Source organism: Gracilinanus agilis, chromosome 5, assembly GCF_016433145.1.
Source record: "Gracilinanus agilis isolate LMUSP501 chromosome 5, AgileGrace, whole genome shotgun sequence".
In the NCBI taxonomy this organism is placed as follows: domain Eukaryota; kingdom Metazoa; phylum Chordata; class Mammalia; order Didelphimorphia; family Didelphidae; genus Gracilinanus; species Gracilinanus agilis.
Window position 1 is genome coordinate 284,355,819 of NC_058134.1, and position 16,720 is coordinate 284,372,538.

General features: G+C 37.5%; 1 protein-coding gene across 1 annotated transcript; it reads right to left on the reverse strand.

Moving 5' to 3' along the window:
• Positions 1-5,624: 5,624 nt before the first annotated feature.
• Positions 5,625-15,442, reverse strand: LOC123248766 (olfactory receptor 6C2-like). Its single transcript, XM_044677628.1, has 2 exons — positions 15,406-15,442; positions 5,625-6,565 (listed from the first exon to the last, which is right to left on the reverse strand). Exons 1-2 carry the CDS (start codon positions 15,440-15,442, stop codon positions 5,625-5,627), a joined length of 978 nt encoding a protein of 325 aa, XP_044533563.1.
• Between the last annotated feature and the right edge of the window lie 1,278 nt (positions 15,443-16,720).

Genomic DNA, 16,720 nt, shown 5'->3' on the forward strand with positions numbered 1-16,720 from the left:
ATTGCCCTCTTGTTGTAGAACTTCAGGGCAATTTTGCTTAATGATTTCTTTAAGTATGGAGTCCAAGTTTCTATTAATTTATGATTTTTCTGGAAGACCAATGATTCTTAAATTGTCTCTTCTAGATTGGTTTTCTTGGTCTGTCACTTTCTCATTGAGATATTTCATGTTTCCTTCTATTTTATCAGTCTTTTGACTTTGTTTTATTTGTTCTTGTTGTCTTGAGAGATCATTAGCTTCTAATTGCTCAATTCTAGCCTTTAGGGACTGGTTTTCCTTTTCAATCTGGTCATTTCTGGTGTTCAGTTTGCTTATCAGTTCATTTGATTTCTTAGCCTCACTTTCTAATTGCAAAATTCTGCCTTTTAAACTGTTATTTTCTTGCCAGATCTCTTCCATCTTTCTCATCATCTCAGATTTGAACTCTTCAATAGCTTGTGGCCAGTTTTCATTTTGGGAAGGTTTGGATATGATTACTTGTTTGTTCTCCTCTGCTGTTTTCTCTTTTTCTGGATTTTATCTATGTAAAAGTTGTCAAGTGTTAAAGATTTCTTCTTGATGATCTTTCTCTTTTGGGGTTCTTGTCTCTGGCTTGCCATTGTTAGCCCTTTGCCCTCTCAGGTTTATCCTCATACTTGGGGTCTGTCTGCACTCTTTAGGCTCCTGATGTTTCAGGTCTAGTTGTTCTCAACGTTAAGCCTCCTGGTGGTCCCCTTGCTTGTTCCTTTGCCCAAGGCTCCTCTACCAGTCTCAGGGAGCTGCTACCACAGTTGTGCACCCCTCTGCACTGGGTCCTCACTCAAGGTCCTCACCTCCGCCCAGGATCCATGTCTGGGCTTGCGTCCATGCCCGCACTTGTGCCTGAGCTCAGGGTCTGTGTTCAAAATCCATGCACTTTCTTTAGCTTCTCAGGGTCTTAAGTCTTACTGCTCTCAGGAGCAGGCCCTGGTGACCCCAGGTAGCTGCCAAGGACTTAATGTGTGCCCCAAACTTGCTCTAACTCTTGTGTGCTGGCTTCGGCACTATAGGTGGTGTGGGGTGGGGTAGAGGGTTGCTCTGCTCACATTTTAGTGAGAGCTGTTTCACCCTTTTATAGCATGGAAATGCCCTGATTCCATGTACCTCCAATCCTGCACCCTGTTGTGGAGTCCCTTTGTTCCTCTGTATTTGTTTTTATGTCTTCTTTAGGAGTCCTATATGTTTCAGTTCGGAGAGGTTAAGCAGCTGCTTTTTAGTCTGCCACCATCTTAACCAGGAAGTCCCATCCTTAAACTGTTAATAAATGGATACATATGGATTACCTGGGCAAAAATGGTACTGAGTATAATCAATATTCACTTTAGTTTTATAAGGTCTTACCTAAATGGAAAGTTTTGTTTTTCTAACACTCTGTTCAGATAACATCATAAAAGACATATGTCTTTATATAGATTTTGGTATTGTCAGAGGGAGGACATTTATCTTCCTGACATATACATGTATAAATTTGTAATATACTTTTTACATAAATCTATAACATACTCTGTATATAAATGTTGCACCATTGTTTACAGATAACATACATAGAATAGCAAAATATGTAAACATGTTAATAAAGTACAGGTTCTTTGTATTATATTGTGAATTGTTACAAAGTTGCAAGAGTTAAAATTTTTATTAGATCTGTATATATTTATAGATTTGTAAAGAAATAATTTGTATATAGATGTAAATATATACAGATTTCTGTAAATTAGCTGTGTGAATAGTTATAATGTTAGGAAAACTTAGATTTTGAAGATAGGAAACCCAATTTTCAGTTATCTGTAATCAGTTTTGTTTTCTTTACTAGGATAAAGTTTAGCATAGAGAAAAGTTTTGTTTTGAATTATCCAGCTAAGATTTTTAAATGCACTTTGCATAAATTTTGGCAAAAGTTTTGAAATAATTTTTGCATGATTAGATAGAGAAATTATTGTTTTTGTAAAAGCATGAGCTACATTGAGTTTGTTGAAATTTTCTCTTTGCAATTTTGGTAGATTAGTATAAGATTTTTAGACAGATTTGGTTTTCTATATTACTTTTAGAATGACAGTATATTCTTTGTAACAACTATTTTTGTAGAAGTTTTGCATTTTGCATTTTTGGAATTTTATTATTATATTCTTCTGCATTTGATATTTTGGATTATCTACTATTGTTTTTTGCAAATGTTTACATTTTGTTTTTGCTTTCTGTAAAACAGCTTATTGTAATTCTCTATTTCCCTTTTTTCCCTATAGTATATCCCTAGAGTAAGGTAGTGAATAGGAGTAGGAAATATAGATAAATTTAGAATAGGACTGTTTGTTTATTTTTTCACTAAGTATATAATAAGATAAGTTTACAATAAGGGGGATTTATATATTTACTAGTGATCATTTGAGTAATTTGTTTTCAACAAATTTACTCAAATGATCAGAGGGAGGAAATATAATGGGAAAAGCATAGAGATAAGGATAAGATTTAAGAGAAGTTGAAGGTTGTCTTTAAGGCACATGATAGGAACTCTAGAGAAAGGATTTTAGCAGGCAGGTGGCAGAGGAGGAACAGTTTGGAAGGGACAACTGTTAGGTGAGTGACTTCCTTTGGAAGCACAGGAGCTCTTCCTGTCCTGAAAGGAGATGGAAAGGCTGGTTTACTGGAGCTTAGCTACCTCAGCCCATTTGTGGAGAACAAAAAAAAAACCTAAAACCATCTTGGAAGGTTTTCAGTTTGACTGGAGAACATCTAGCAAAAGGATATACCTGCTGTGTTTTTATCAATTTTCCAGAAGGTTTTGTCTAAAATCCTGTCAGGTTGACTTTGAGGAAATGGTCGGCAACCTTTTTGGCCATGAGAGTCATAAACACCTGTGGAAGGAGGAGGATGGAGGTGGAAGGTGCTGGAATATGGGGTGGGGGCTGAAGGGCCCACTGGGGCACATGCTGGGGCTCTGCCTGGACTGGTAGGTTGGGAGGTGCAGCCAGATATGGCTCGAGAGCCATTGCCGACCCCTGCTTTGAGGTGTTACCTCAGGGTTCAGACCCGCTGGGGTTGGACTTAGCCATTTTGAGAACAATCTTAACAGGTTTTGGAGGCAGCTTTTGAACTCAACCAAACCAGCTACTGAGGGTCATAGATAGGCAGCTTAGTCAGTTTTTTTTGGGGAACACCTAGGTAGAAATAGGTAGCTGGTATGTTAGCTTGAAGACTGGAATACTCCTTCTTGTGAGGGATAAAGTGTGTGGTGGGTTGGATAGCTAAATCCTTTAGAGTCAGGAACACCTCATACTGATCCTCAGTTTGTACCCTCTCTTTGAATAAATAGAGATACTGGTTTTATATAACATTGTTTCCAAGGCGTTTTGCATGACTGGCCAGTGAGAGAAGGTGATTCTGCTTTACTCTCACTAACAGGGGGCCAGAATACCCAAAGACCATGGCTGGGTATTTAGGGAGTTTTCTAAGTGGAAATTACATCTATCCACTTGAGTTCTCCTATTTGCTGTGCCATTTAAAATCACTTGGCATACTTGGAACTACATTTCCCGTGGTCCAATGGGTTTCATGGGTTTCCTGTTTTGGATGACGTCTTCAAGGTGAGGGACTGTTTTAAATAGGGGGGAAGTGACTTTGAACTTCCTCTTTAGCTACCTGGCTCTTTTAGCTACCTGAGCTTGTGGAGAGAGGAAAGGTAAATGGCGGAGGTGAGGTTGGAATAGGTTTCTTACAAGTGCGTGGTCAGTTTATCTCTATCAGCATGGCTTTTATTAAAATACTATTCTCCCTTTTGATCTCGGCGGCCATCCTCATTTTTAATCATAATATCGCTTTAGTCTTCTGGTTTTATTAGCTACCGTCTGTTTTTTTTTTTTAAATCACTTATCACTAAAGGGGATATATAGAACCAGGACACACCTGAGCAATAAAAAAATCTTTTAGAATAGATGCCTTTGATGTCCTTAGCATATATACATACATGCATGCATGCATACATACATACATAAGTACAAAACACACATATCTGTGACTCTAAGGTCAAGAATGGTTTAGATTTTCAGGCATTGAATAATTTTCCAGGAATGTTGAACAATTTTACATTGACATCAATATGTCATGTTAGTGTACATTACATACATGAAGTTAGAACTTCACAAAGTTCTCTCGACACTTCTTTTATGTTCTTTGCCAATTTCTTAGATGTGACATGAAACTTCATTCATACAAATCACATTTATTTCATTATTTATCAACTAGAGAATTATTTTCATATGGCTCTTGATGAGTTGCATTTCTACTCTTCTTTCTAAGATTTCCTTCCTACTGGCCACCTAAGAATATGGCCTCTACAGAAAACATAAGGAACTCTCAGTTCCATCGTGCAAGTACAAACAAGTGAATACATATTTTTTCAATTTTTTTTTCAAAAAACAGAAAAGGGCCTCTTTTTCATATCCCACAGAAAACTAAACACAGAAAATACAACTATTTCAACAAAGAGGCAAGATAACTCTAATGTTCATTGTATTTTTCCCAGGTAAGGGAAAGGCACTTAAGGTGTATAAAGGGGTGGACTCTCATTCTCCAGAGAATTCCAACATTCCTACAGATACAGTCATAGAATGACAGATTCATAGCATCATAGATTTAGAAGTGGAAGAAACATTACAGGCTGTTTAGTTCATCTACCTCCTCCATTTTGCAGGTTTCTCCAGAAGATACATATATTTGGGATTGTTAGCAAGTGAGATCCATGTCAATAGTTCCTATATAGTTTGCATAACTTCCTATAATGTCTACATTCACTTCCAGTGAATCAATGATTGTTAAGGACCTACTATGCACCAAATACTGTGCTGAGAGGTGGAGATACAAATACAAAGAATACAAACCAGGGTACTCTCTGTCTTGAAAGAGCTTATATTCTAACAGACAAAGAAATGACACATATTTTTGGAGGAGAAAAAATCAAAGGGATGGTGAGTGGAACTACACAACATAATTTTTCCTTTAGTCATGGCAAAATTGTCTTGAGTTTGGTTACAGAGCTGCAAAGAAAAAATAAACAACCATGAAAGAAAATTGACTTTGGGATGAGGCCATAGCTGAAATCTAATTGTTATGAATTTGGGCAAATCACTTTATCATTCTTGGTCTGTTTACTTATCTATAAAAAGAGAGGGTAATATATGACATCTAAAGTCCATTACTCTTCTAAACCTATAATCCTGTGACTTGCCAGAGTCCTAAAGCTAGCAGATTTATGAAGAAGAATATGAGTCTAAGACTTCCAGATTCCAAGTCATGCTCCTTATCAATCACCTCAATCTGTCTGAGAGTAGTTGAGCTTGAGTGAATGGATTAGAGAAGGATTACACTCAATAGCAAGGCCTTAGAGGAGCTATGAGGGAGAGGGCAGAAAGAACTACAGATTTCATAGCATATAAGGAGGGGATACATTTATCAGTAGAGAAAAAGGGATGACTCTCTAAATGACAAAAAGGAGCAAGGATAAGGTAATATTTTGTAGACTTTGGAATATGATTAGCAAGAAAAATGATAAAGGGTTGCAGAATTATGAAGAGCTTTTTTTAACCATTTGGCATCTGGAGCTCAGTAGTCTTTTACTGCTTTAAGAGAATTGTAATCCTTTTAACAAAGTCCTTAAAAGCTTGTATGACTTGTTTGTTCCTCAGAGCATAAATAAAGGGGTTCATCACTGGTGCAACAGAGGTCATGAGAACTGACACCACCTTGTTCAAAGCTACCATTTCATTTTCAGAAGATTTGACATACATGAAGATGCAACTACCATATGAGATGGAAACAACAATCATGTGGGATGAACAAGTGGAAAAGGCCTTTTGTCTTTGCTGGGCAGAGGGGAATCTCAGAATAGTCCGGACAATGGAGGCATAAGACCAAATCACAAAGAGTAAGGTGATGATGAGTGTCAATATGGCATCAATCAAACCTATCTTCTTTATTAAAGTTGTGTCTGTGCATGAAATGTCTAACACGGGAAATCCATCACAGGCAAAATGGTCAATAACATTGGAGTCACAGTATTCTAATTGGAGGCCCAGGCTAAGTGGTGGAAGAATGATCAGCAGCCCAGACAGCCAAGAACTCAGCAGGAGCTGGTTACATACTTTGTTATTCATGATAGTTGTATAATGTAGAGGTTTACAGATGGCCACATAGCGATCATAGGACATGGTGGCCAGAAGAAAGAACTCTGCTGCCCCAAGAAAGATGAGAAAAAATAGTTGTGTAGCACAGGCATTATAAGTAACAGTATTGTCCCCAGTGGATATGCTATAAATGTATCTGGGAATGCAGGATGTTGTGAATGAGACTTCTAAAAAGGAGAAGTTTCTGAGGAAAAAATACATTGGAGTTTTCAAATGGGGATCCACCAAGGTGAGAGTGATGATTGTCAGGTTTCCAATTATACTGAGCATATAGTTGAGAAACAGAAAGATAAAAAGCACAACCTGCAGCTGTGGGTCATCTGTCAGTCCTCGTAGGATAAACAATGTTATCCCTGTGTGATTTCTCATTCCTGATTAATGAATTCTGATGGATCTGCAAATGAAAGAAAAAGAAAGAGTCTGTGTCTAAGGAGATAGTGCAAATAAGTGATGAGTGGGAAAGGGAAACAAGTAACTTCCACTCTTCCATTGTCTCTACCTGTACTTTATGATTTCTTGGGAATTAATATTCTTTGCTTCTTTCCTCAGCCACAGTCTATAGCACTGCAATGGAGTGAGAAGAATAGCTAAAATAATTATAGCAATAATAACAGGTAGAGCATACAGAAGTATGATGGCACAGAATTGGAAAATAAAGGGATGTCTATCAATTGGGGAATGGATAAACAAGTTGTAGTATAGATGGTGATGGAATATTATTGTGCATGCTGTATGGAGTGATGAATAGGATGATTTCAGAAAGAGCAGGAATAACCTTCATGAACTGATGCAGAGTGAAATAATCAGAATCAGGAAAACATTGTAAACAGTAACTGCAATATTATGGAGTCATCAGCTATGATAGATTTAGCAATTATTGCCAAAGAAATGATCCAGGACAATTCTATGGGACTTATGACAAGAATGCTATCCACCTTCAGAAAAACTAACAGTTGGAATTAAATTGCAGATGAAAGCATATGATTTTTCAATTGTTTTGCTTGGGTATATGTTTTGGTGTTTTTGTATTATAAAATTACTCACTTACAAAAATGAACAAGATGGAATTATATTTTACATGATAATACATGTAGAGCCCAAATCTAATTCCCTGCCAGTACCGACAGGGGAAAGGAAAGGCAGGGATGGAGATAAGTTAAATGATGTACCTTAGGAAAATTTGTGTGGAAATTAGTTAATACATGTAATCATTTCTTTAAAAAGCTTGGAGAGAAAAAACAATAGTTAGCATTTACAAAGCCTTTAATTATATGCCAGGCACTGTTATCTCATTTGAATCTCACAGCTCTAGAAGGTGTGTTATTTTTCTCTTCATTCTACAATTGAGAAAACTAAAGCAAATAGAGATTAAGTGGCTTACTAAGGATCACACAGCTAATAAATGGCTAAAATTAGTTTTGAACTCAAGTCTTCCTGACTTAAACAGCTGGCACTTTTCCCACTGTGCCACCTGGGGCTTCAGAAAATCTAGTTTCATGTCCTGGCTCTTACTTATTCTTATGGAGAAAACCAGGGGAGTTAACTTAAATATTATACGTGGGTTCAGAAGGGTGAGTAGGAAACAAAAATGGACAATAGGTGGGAACTTAACAAGTTAGGGAAACTGGGTTTAGCTGTTAAGGGAAATGACTGTTGATGGAAGTGACAGTTAGGTCTTAACTGTCACCCTGCTCCACCTAGACAAGGGATAAATTCAGAGTATAATAAATACACACTATGGGAACTTCAAGGTACAAAGAAAACACACAGGGAAACAGTTTAATTGTTTTTTGAGAGGATAGGAGAGGGGGTGAGGTGAAACTATGTCTAATGTAATGCAGGATTGATGCAAGTTCTCTTGTATTCTGCATTACACTAACTGCCCAGGACTGGAGTCAAAAGGGTAAGTTCCTTAGCCAACCTGGCTTTGGCCAGGTAACATCTTGGCTAAGGACCTGAGGAAGAGGGCTTGGGTTCTCACAATGATCCTGATCCAGAGATGTCTTCAGGATACCAGGAACCAACTCCTCCACAGCCAATGATCAAAAAGTAACCAGGTAGGGAAAGATGCCTGCAAGCTGTCCACCAGAATACAGGCCTCTTCCCTACTCAGAGTTGACTTGCAGGATGATATCTTCAGTCTTTATGACCTTCACCACTCTCCAAGATCCCAGGTCAAATAGAGACTGCTGGTTGCACATCTGCTCCAAACCCCTCTCAAAACAGACATTGGTCTGTTGCTTAGCTCTCTACTATTATGAGAATGTAAAATTCAAACATATTGTTATTTTCTAAAAGCTGTGACATATCTAATTGTTGGCTCTCTCCCTGACATATCTAAAGTAATTTCAAGGTTTTTGTTCTCTTTTGTTCTCATATTTTACATATTTTGATGTTTGAAGTAGATTGATCCTGATCACTATGTTTTTGTATTCAGGAAATGAGGAAGCAATCAGAATCTTCACAGGTACAAGATGAGAAAATATGTCATGTGAAAATTATTTTCATACTTACTTTTCTGATAGTGCTTCATAGAGTTCATCAGTGGCCAGAATAACCCCCAAACCCTTGGTAGGACACAAAGATGAACAACAGTGCAGGCAGGTGGGAAGAACACTGTGAAGCTATTACTCTATTACTTAGGTCATGGAATAGTTATTCTGTGGGCTGAGACTATCAGTACATTTACATTAAGCTCTGAGGAAACTCAACTAGACTTAAAATTCTAGTTATAGATCAAGGTATTTGGGATCTTAACTTCCTTTAGTCTCAATTTCCTCTCCTATAAAAAAGGAAATTGAATTGTTTTATCTCTGCAGTTCTTCCTGGGTTTATTTCAATATTTCAATTTTATGGACATTTTAGAGCATAGCCTAAATCTGGTCCCTAGAACCTCACAACTCACAGCCATCTTTGTGACTGATGCCCATCTCCAAAGATTTAGTGCTGCTGGCCACTCTTTTGTCTCTCAACTAACTTTTGAATAAAAATCAGAAATCTTACTAGCTGAAATGAAGCTAGGATACTGGAAATGAAAAGAAATGTACAGACTTGTCACTGTGTATTTCTGAAAAAAAGTCCAAGTATTCTGGGCAAGGATGTGAGTTTTTCCTCCTAATTATTTTATTCACTCAGTCTCCTAAAGGTGTTTGGGGATCAAGTGAGAGAAAAAACAATAGATTCCTTGGGGAGTAAGGTTCTAGATAACTAATGAATCTAACATAATTTGCATTAAATAAAAAAATTTAAATGAATAGCTATGGGGCCTATGTCCATAGGGATAGGTAGATGCCATTATAACATTAGACATAGTGTTCAGACATTGAGAGTCCTACCATAGAACAGGCCCCTGGCATCTCCCTGTTTCTCTCTACATCTCCTATAGCAGTGATGGTTCCTGAAAAGGATATCCTTATATTTCTGGATCTATATTCTTATAACTGTACATTCTAGCCTCATTTCAGACAGTAACAGGTCATTTGCTCCATCATTGTCGGGCACTGCAATGAGAAATAGCCCTGGTCAAGTGTCATTGTACTAGAAAGTCTAAGGGCATCCTAATTTGTTTTGATCATGATCTGATCACAATTTTCACCAATAAATCCAACTTTCTATGTATCCCCTAGGCCACTGATGGGCAAACTTTTTAAAGAGGAAAGTAAAGGCTCATCTGTCAGTCTGTTTCTAAGGCAACTCTTTCAAAGTTTTGTATTGTATCCTACTCATTGTATTTGTCACATTAGTAATTATGTCTTGAAGCCTGATAGAACATTTCAGGGGGCTAAATATGGCCCACAGGCTGTAGTTTGCCCATCACTGCCCTATAGAATAGTTCTGATGCTTAAGTCAGGAAAATCTATGGAGGGTTGCCTGAGACAGGTCAAATATTAGAATAATCTCAGACAACAAATATCTCAAAAAATTCTGATATATTCTGTCCATTCTTTTTTTTCTTTCCTCCAAATTTGTTTCAATATTGCCACACCTTTATTTCAATTACATTGGCACATTCCTTCCACCAATGCATGCTAAGACCCCTCTACATGCTTTCACCCTTTAGGAATTTTACCTATCACCCATGGATGAAGTACTCAGTTCCCTTCCTATGCCTTTAAAAAAACCCTTACCTTCCATCTTGGAATAAATACTAAGAATAGGTTCCAAGACTGAAGAGTGGTAAGGGTTAGGCAATGGGGGTTAAGTGACTTGCTCAGGGCCACATAGCTAGGAAGTGTCTGCTTTCCTAGGCCTTTTTAACATTTCTTGGGGACCAGCACAACATTCAAGCTGTCCATCTATAATCTTTTGATATACTATAAGATAATCCCATCTGTTTTCCTGTTCATTCATTTCCTCACTCCTTGACCTAGAAGTAGTTGTTAAATATCCTTTGCCTTTTTTTCCTGTTGAATGAATAATTTTATTGATGTTATCTCCATCTTCTGAACCTCTTAACACCTTTCTTTTAACACTGCCTAATCATATTTCTTGGATCCTTTGCAGGATGGGGGTAGGAATAGTATAGTTTTACTAATAAAGTGAACTCCTAGCATAAGAACTCCATTCACAGATTCAGGTTGACAACTCAGTTATCATTCATCTTTGAGAGTTGTCTATTATGCTGAGAGGTGATGAGATTTGTCCATGATGAAACACCTTGTTTAGGTCAAAAGAAGGACTTAAACTTGTTGCACACCAGACTGCATCTCATAGTTAGCTCATCTTATTATTTAATGTTCATATCTTATCTGTTCATCTAGATTGTAAGCTTCTTGAGAGCAGGTATTCTGTGGTGACATTCTTTTTTATGATCTCCAGCACCTTTTATACATAGTAGGTGTTCATTAATAAGGATACTTTAGCCTTCTGTCTCTTTTACCATATTATCAAATAGATAACAAAAAAGTAGTTTATGTCAATCACTTATAGACATTTGTTGATTGGAATTTGATTTCTTTCAGAACTTACTAAGGTATTCATTGTAAAACTTGAATGCCAGAATTTTAAAATGAGATTACCCCACTCCCCTTCCTTCCCAGGATCTGAACTATTTGCTGGTTGTTTGGGATTTGGTTTCATTAAAGTAGCACTGAATTTCTCCTCTGCAGCACTAGCCACAAAGTTTTGTTCTTCCTTGGCATTTGCAGTGCTCACATTGGTTTTTTCTAAGGTAGAATCTTTGTCAGTCATCCTCAAACCAGGTGAGTTTCTGTTCTTTCAAAGAAATTTGGCCCTTGGGCTGAGAAGAGTCTTAACATAGTTTTCTGCAAAACAGCTGTTCTCTCCAGGCAGCAATTATTTCCTTGCTCTGTCCCATGGTGGGGCACAGGTGAAAGATACCTTAAATCTCAAACTTCTGACACATGGCCAGAAATGGCCTAGTGTTCCCTGAGTTGGGGATTCTCTTGCCTTTTTTATCCTCCTCTTTTTTCCTCCATTATTCTTTAGCTTGTCCATATGTTTGATTTTTGAAACATGGAATTCTATAGCAACGTAGCACAAGCTGGATTGTAATTGGTTACAAAGAGTGATTATTGTTTCACCTTGAAGCAGTGAAAAAAGCACTGAGAAACCTTCCAAATAAATGCTGTCTTTCAGTTTTCATTCCATTCAATTCTTGACACAACTCACAGAAAATCTGCAAAACTTACATTATGCAAATTCACTGATGGACTTAATCTTTAGACCAACCACTCCATAGGAAGTCATGACCTGGGCAACACATCATTAAATGGCCTTTTGTTCTTTCCTAGATGGATTATTCCATTCATATCTTTTGTATCATCATGGATCTCATGTAGGAGCCTCCATGGTTTCCTAATATTATCTACTAACACAACCTCAGCTTCAATCAAGCAGGACAATGAAATAGTGAGATCTGTATTCTAAGAATATCCCTTTGAAAGTCATGAAGAGAATGATTTAGAAAGGGGAGATCCTTACATAATATACTCATTATTCCTTACTTATGTAATACATTCCTTGTTTAATATACTCATTAACTGTTATAGCAATCCTACTGTTTTCTTCATATCATTATCCTGTCATAGCTACTATGTTAAAATGTTGTAGCCCTAGTCATACCTTCCCCTGAAAACTTGATCTAAATCATAAACATAACCCAATACACATTATTCTGAAAAGTACTGGCCATCCATGGGATTATCTAGGCAAAAATCCTTGAGTAGTTTACTATGTCCTTCTTCAATTCATTTTACTGAGGCAAACAGGGTAAAGTTATGCCCATAGTCACAGCTAGTAAGTATCTGAGTCCATATTTGAACTCAGGTCTTCCTAAGTCCAGTGCTCTATCTCTTGTGCCACTTAGATGCCTTTGCCCATTAATATTGGCTATCTATAAATTTATAATACAGACCAGGAGTGGGGACTAGATTAAAATCCAGTTTTAATACTATTCCTAGTTCATAACTTTTATTGTTTGAGTCAGTAGAGGTATTTTCACTTGACAGAGATATCTGGGCTAACATACTTTTAGTTACTTTAAGTGGTCTGTGACAACTGAATAAATCAATCAGCATAAGGGGGTGAAATAGCTCTCACTAAAACGCAAGCTGAGCAACCCCTCCCCCCCCACCTACAGGGCCAACTCCAGTGCACAAGAGATAGAGCAAGTTTGGGACATTCATTAACTTCTTGGCAGCTACCTGGTATCACCAGGGCCTGCTCCTGAGAATAGCAAGACTTAAGACACCAAGAAGTTAAAGAACCAAACTTTGAACACAGACCTTGAGTGCAGGCTCAGGTGCAGGTGTGGATGTAGGCACAGACCTAGACCCTGAGCACAGGCGTGGATCTTGGGTGGGCACTCAGTGCAGAGGGGTGCATGACTGTGGAAGTAGCACCCTAAGACTGTTAAAGGAGCTTCGGACAGAGGAGCAAGCAAGGGGACCACCAGGAGGCTTGACCCTGAGAACAACTAGACTTAAGACCTCAGGAGCCTAGAGAGTGTAGACCCACTGTGGCCACAAGGATAAGCCTGAGAGGGAACAAGGCTCTCTGACTCAGGTGAAAACTGCTCCACAGCTCCATAAGCAGAGCCTGTCTGTCTCACCCCAGACTTCTGAGTGAGAAAGAAATAATAATAATTGCAAACCCCACATAAGAACCCCAAAAGAGAAAAATCAAGAAGAAATCTTTAACACTCGACAACTTTTACATAGAAAAAATCCAGACAACAGAGCAAACATCAGAGGAGAACAAACAAGTAATCACATCCAAACCTTCCCAAAAAAATGAAAATTGGCCACATCCTCTTGAAGAGTTCAAATGTGAGATCATAAGAAATATGGAAGAGACTTGGTGAGAGAAGTGGGAAATAGCTCAAAAGGAAATTAACAGGTTAAGGGACAGAAACTCCCAATTGGAGAAAGATACCCCAAAATCAAACGAAATGGTAAGCAAGTTGGAAACCAAAATTAAACAGCTGGTAAACAGGATAGAGCAAATCAAAAAGGAAAATCAAAAGGTTATAACAGAAAACCAGTCTCGAAAGACTAGAATTGGGCAAGTAGAAGCCAATGATCTCTCAAGACAGCAAGAACAAAAAAAGCAAAGTCAAAAGACAGATAAAATAGAAGGAAACATGAAATATGTCACTGAGAAATTGACAGATCAAGAAAACAGGTCTAGAAAAGACAATTTGGGAATCATTGGTCTTCCTTAAAAAGCAGAAATTAATAGAAATTTGGACTCCATACTAAAAGAAATTATTCAGCAAAACTTCCCTGAAGTTCTACAAGAGGGTAAAATAGACATTGAAAGGATCCATAGGTCACGCTCTACACTAAACCCTGCAAAGACAACCCCCAGGAATATAATAGCCAAATTCAAGAGATTCGAAGTAAAAGAAAAAATAATACAAGAAGCCAGAAAGAGACAATTCAGATACTAAGGGGCACCAATCAGGATCACACAGGATCTGGCAGCCTCCACACTAAAAGACCACAAGGCTTGGAGTATGATATTCAGAAAGGCAAGAGAAGTGGGTTTACAAACAAGAATCACCTACCCATCAAAACTGACTATACACTTCCAGGGGAAAGTATGGGCATTCAACAAGATAGAAGATTTCCAAGTATTTGCACAGAAAAGATCAGGACTAAATGGAAAGTTCAATATCCAACCACAAAAAACAAGAGAAACATGAAAAGGTAAATAAGAAACAGAGGGGGAAGAAAGAAAACTCTTCTTTTTAAATTTGCCTCTATAAGGGCTTTAATAAGATCAAATTATTTGTATTCCTATATGGAGAAATGTTATGTGTAATTTTCAAAAACTGTATTCACTATTATAGAACTAAGAAGAATTATTGATAGGGAGAGGTTAGAGCACTAAAAAGTCTAAGATGAGATGAGGGGGAAGAAGGGGGTGAATAGTAGATGGCACCAAGAGAAACTTGAATGAATAAGAAAAATAGGATATTGTATACCACACAAAGAGAGCATGGGAAGGGGAGGGGATGAATACTATTATGAGAAGGAGAGGAAAAGAGCATTAAGAGGTAATATTTAAACCTTACTCTCAGCGAAATTAACCCTGAGAGGGAAGAATTCTATCTAACCCTACTGAGAAAGTCAGAAGGGGATTAACCAAGGGGAGCATGAGAGTGGGGATGTCAAAAAAGGGAGGGGAGGATAGGAGGGAGGGAATTCATTAGGCTTTAAAAAATAAAAGGAGGGGAATAATAAGAGAGGGGGTGGAAAAGGAAGTAAATCAAGGGAGGGACAAAGGTTATTGGCTTAAAGCAAACCGCTGGTTTAAAAGGAAATAGTGTAAGAAGAAGAGGTAGAACTAGGAGAGGATACCAAAATATTGGGGAATACACAACTGATAATTATAACTCTGAATTTGAATGGGATGAACTCGCCCATAAAACAGAAGCAAATAGCAGAGTGGATTAGAAATCAAAATCTTACCATATGTTGTCTACAAGAAGCACATATAAAGTGGGTGGACATACACAGGTTTAAGGTTAAGGGCTGGAGCAAAATCTTTTGGGCTTCATATGAGAAAAAGAAGGCAGGAGTGGCAATCATGATTCATGACAAAGCCAAAGTAAAAATAGATATGATTAAAAGAGACAGGGAAGGTAATTACATCCTGATAAAAAGCAGTATAGACAATGAGGAAATAACAGTACTCAACATGTATGCACCAAATGGTATCACATCCAGATTTTTAAAGGAAAAACTGGCAGATCTCAAGAAGGAAATAGATAGTAAAACCATACTAGTGAGAGATCTAAATATTCCTCTTTCAGATCTCGATAAATTAAATCAAAAAATAAATAAGAAAGAGATAAGAGAGGTGAATGAAATCCTAGAAAAATTAGGTTTAATAGATATGTGGAGAAAAATAAATAGGGACAAAAAGGAATACACCTTCTTTTCAGCTGCACGTGGTACATTCACAAAGATTGGCCATGGGCATAGAAACATTGCAAAATGCAAAAGAGCAGAAATAATAAATGTAACCTCAGATCATAATCCAATAAAAGTAATAATTAGTAAGGGCACGTGGACAGGCAAATCAAAAACTAATTGGAAATTAAACAATATGATTCTCCAAAACCAATTAGTCAAAGAAGAAATCATGGAAACAATCAATAATTTCATTGAAGAGAATGACAATGATGAGACATCCTACCAAACTCTGTGGGATGCAGCTAAGGCAGTATTAAGGGGGAAATTTATATCCTTGAGTGCATGTATTAGCAAATTAGAGAGGACAAAAATCAATGAACTGGGCATGCAATTTAAAAAACGAGAAAGGGAACAAATTAAAAACCCCCTGGTTTACTTCCCTTTCCATCGCCTCCCTTATTATTCCCCTATTTTTATTTTTTAAGGCCTAATGAATTCCAGCCCCCCTCTCCTCCACTCCCTTTTTTGACCTCCCCTTTCCCCTGCTTCTCTTCTTTTTTCCCTTCTGACTTTCTTCGTAGGATTTCCCCCCCTGCATCATCTTAGACCATTTAGTACTCCAACCTCTCCCTATGAATAATTCTTCTAATTACTATAATAGTGAATACAGTTTTTGAAAATTACACCTTACATTTCTCCATACAGGAATACAAATAATTTGATCTTATTGAAGCCCTTAAAGAGGCAAATTTAAAAATATGAGTTTTCTTTCTTTCCCCTTTGTTTTTTATTTACCTTTTCATGTTTCTCTTGGTTTTTGTGCTTGGATAACAAACTTTCCATTTAGTCCTGTTCTTTTCTGTGCAAATAGTTGGAAATCTTCTATCTTGTTGAATGCCCATACTTTCCTCTGGAATTATATAGTCGATTTTGATGGGTAGGTGATCCTTGGTTGTAGTCCCAGTTCTGTTGCCTTTCTGAATATCATATTCCAAGCCTTGTAGTCTTTTAGTGTGGAGGCTGCCAGATCCTTTGTGATAGTGATTTCTTGACTCTCTGAATATTATATTCCAATGCTTGTTGTCTTTTAGTGTGGAGGCTACCAGATCCTGTGTGGTCTTGATTTGTGCTCCTTGATATCTG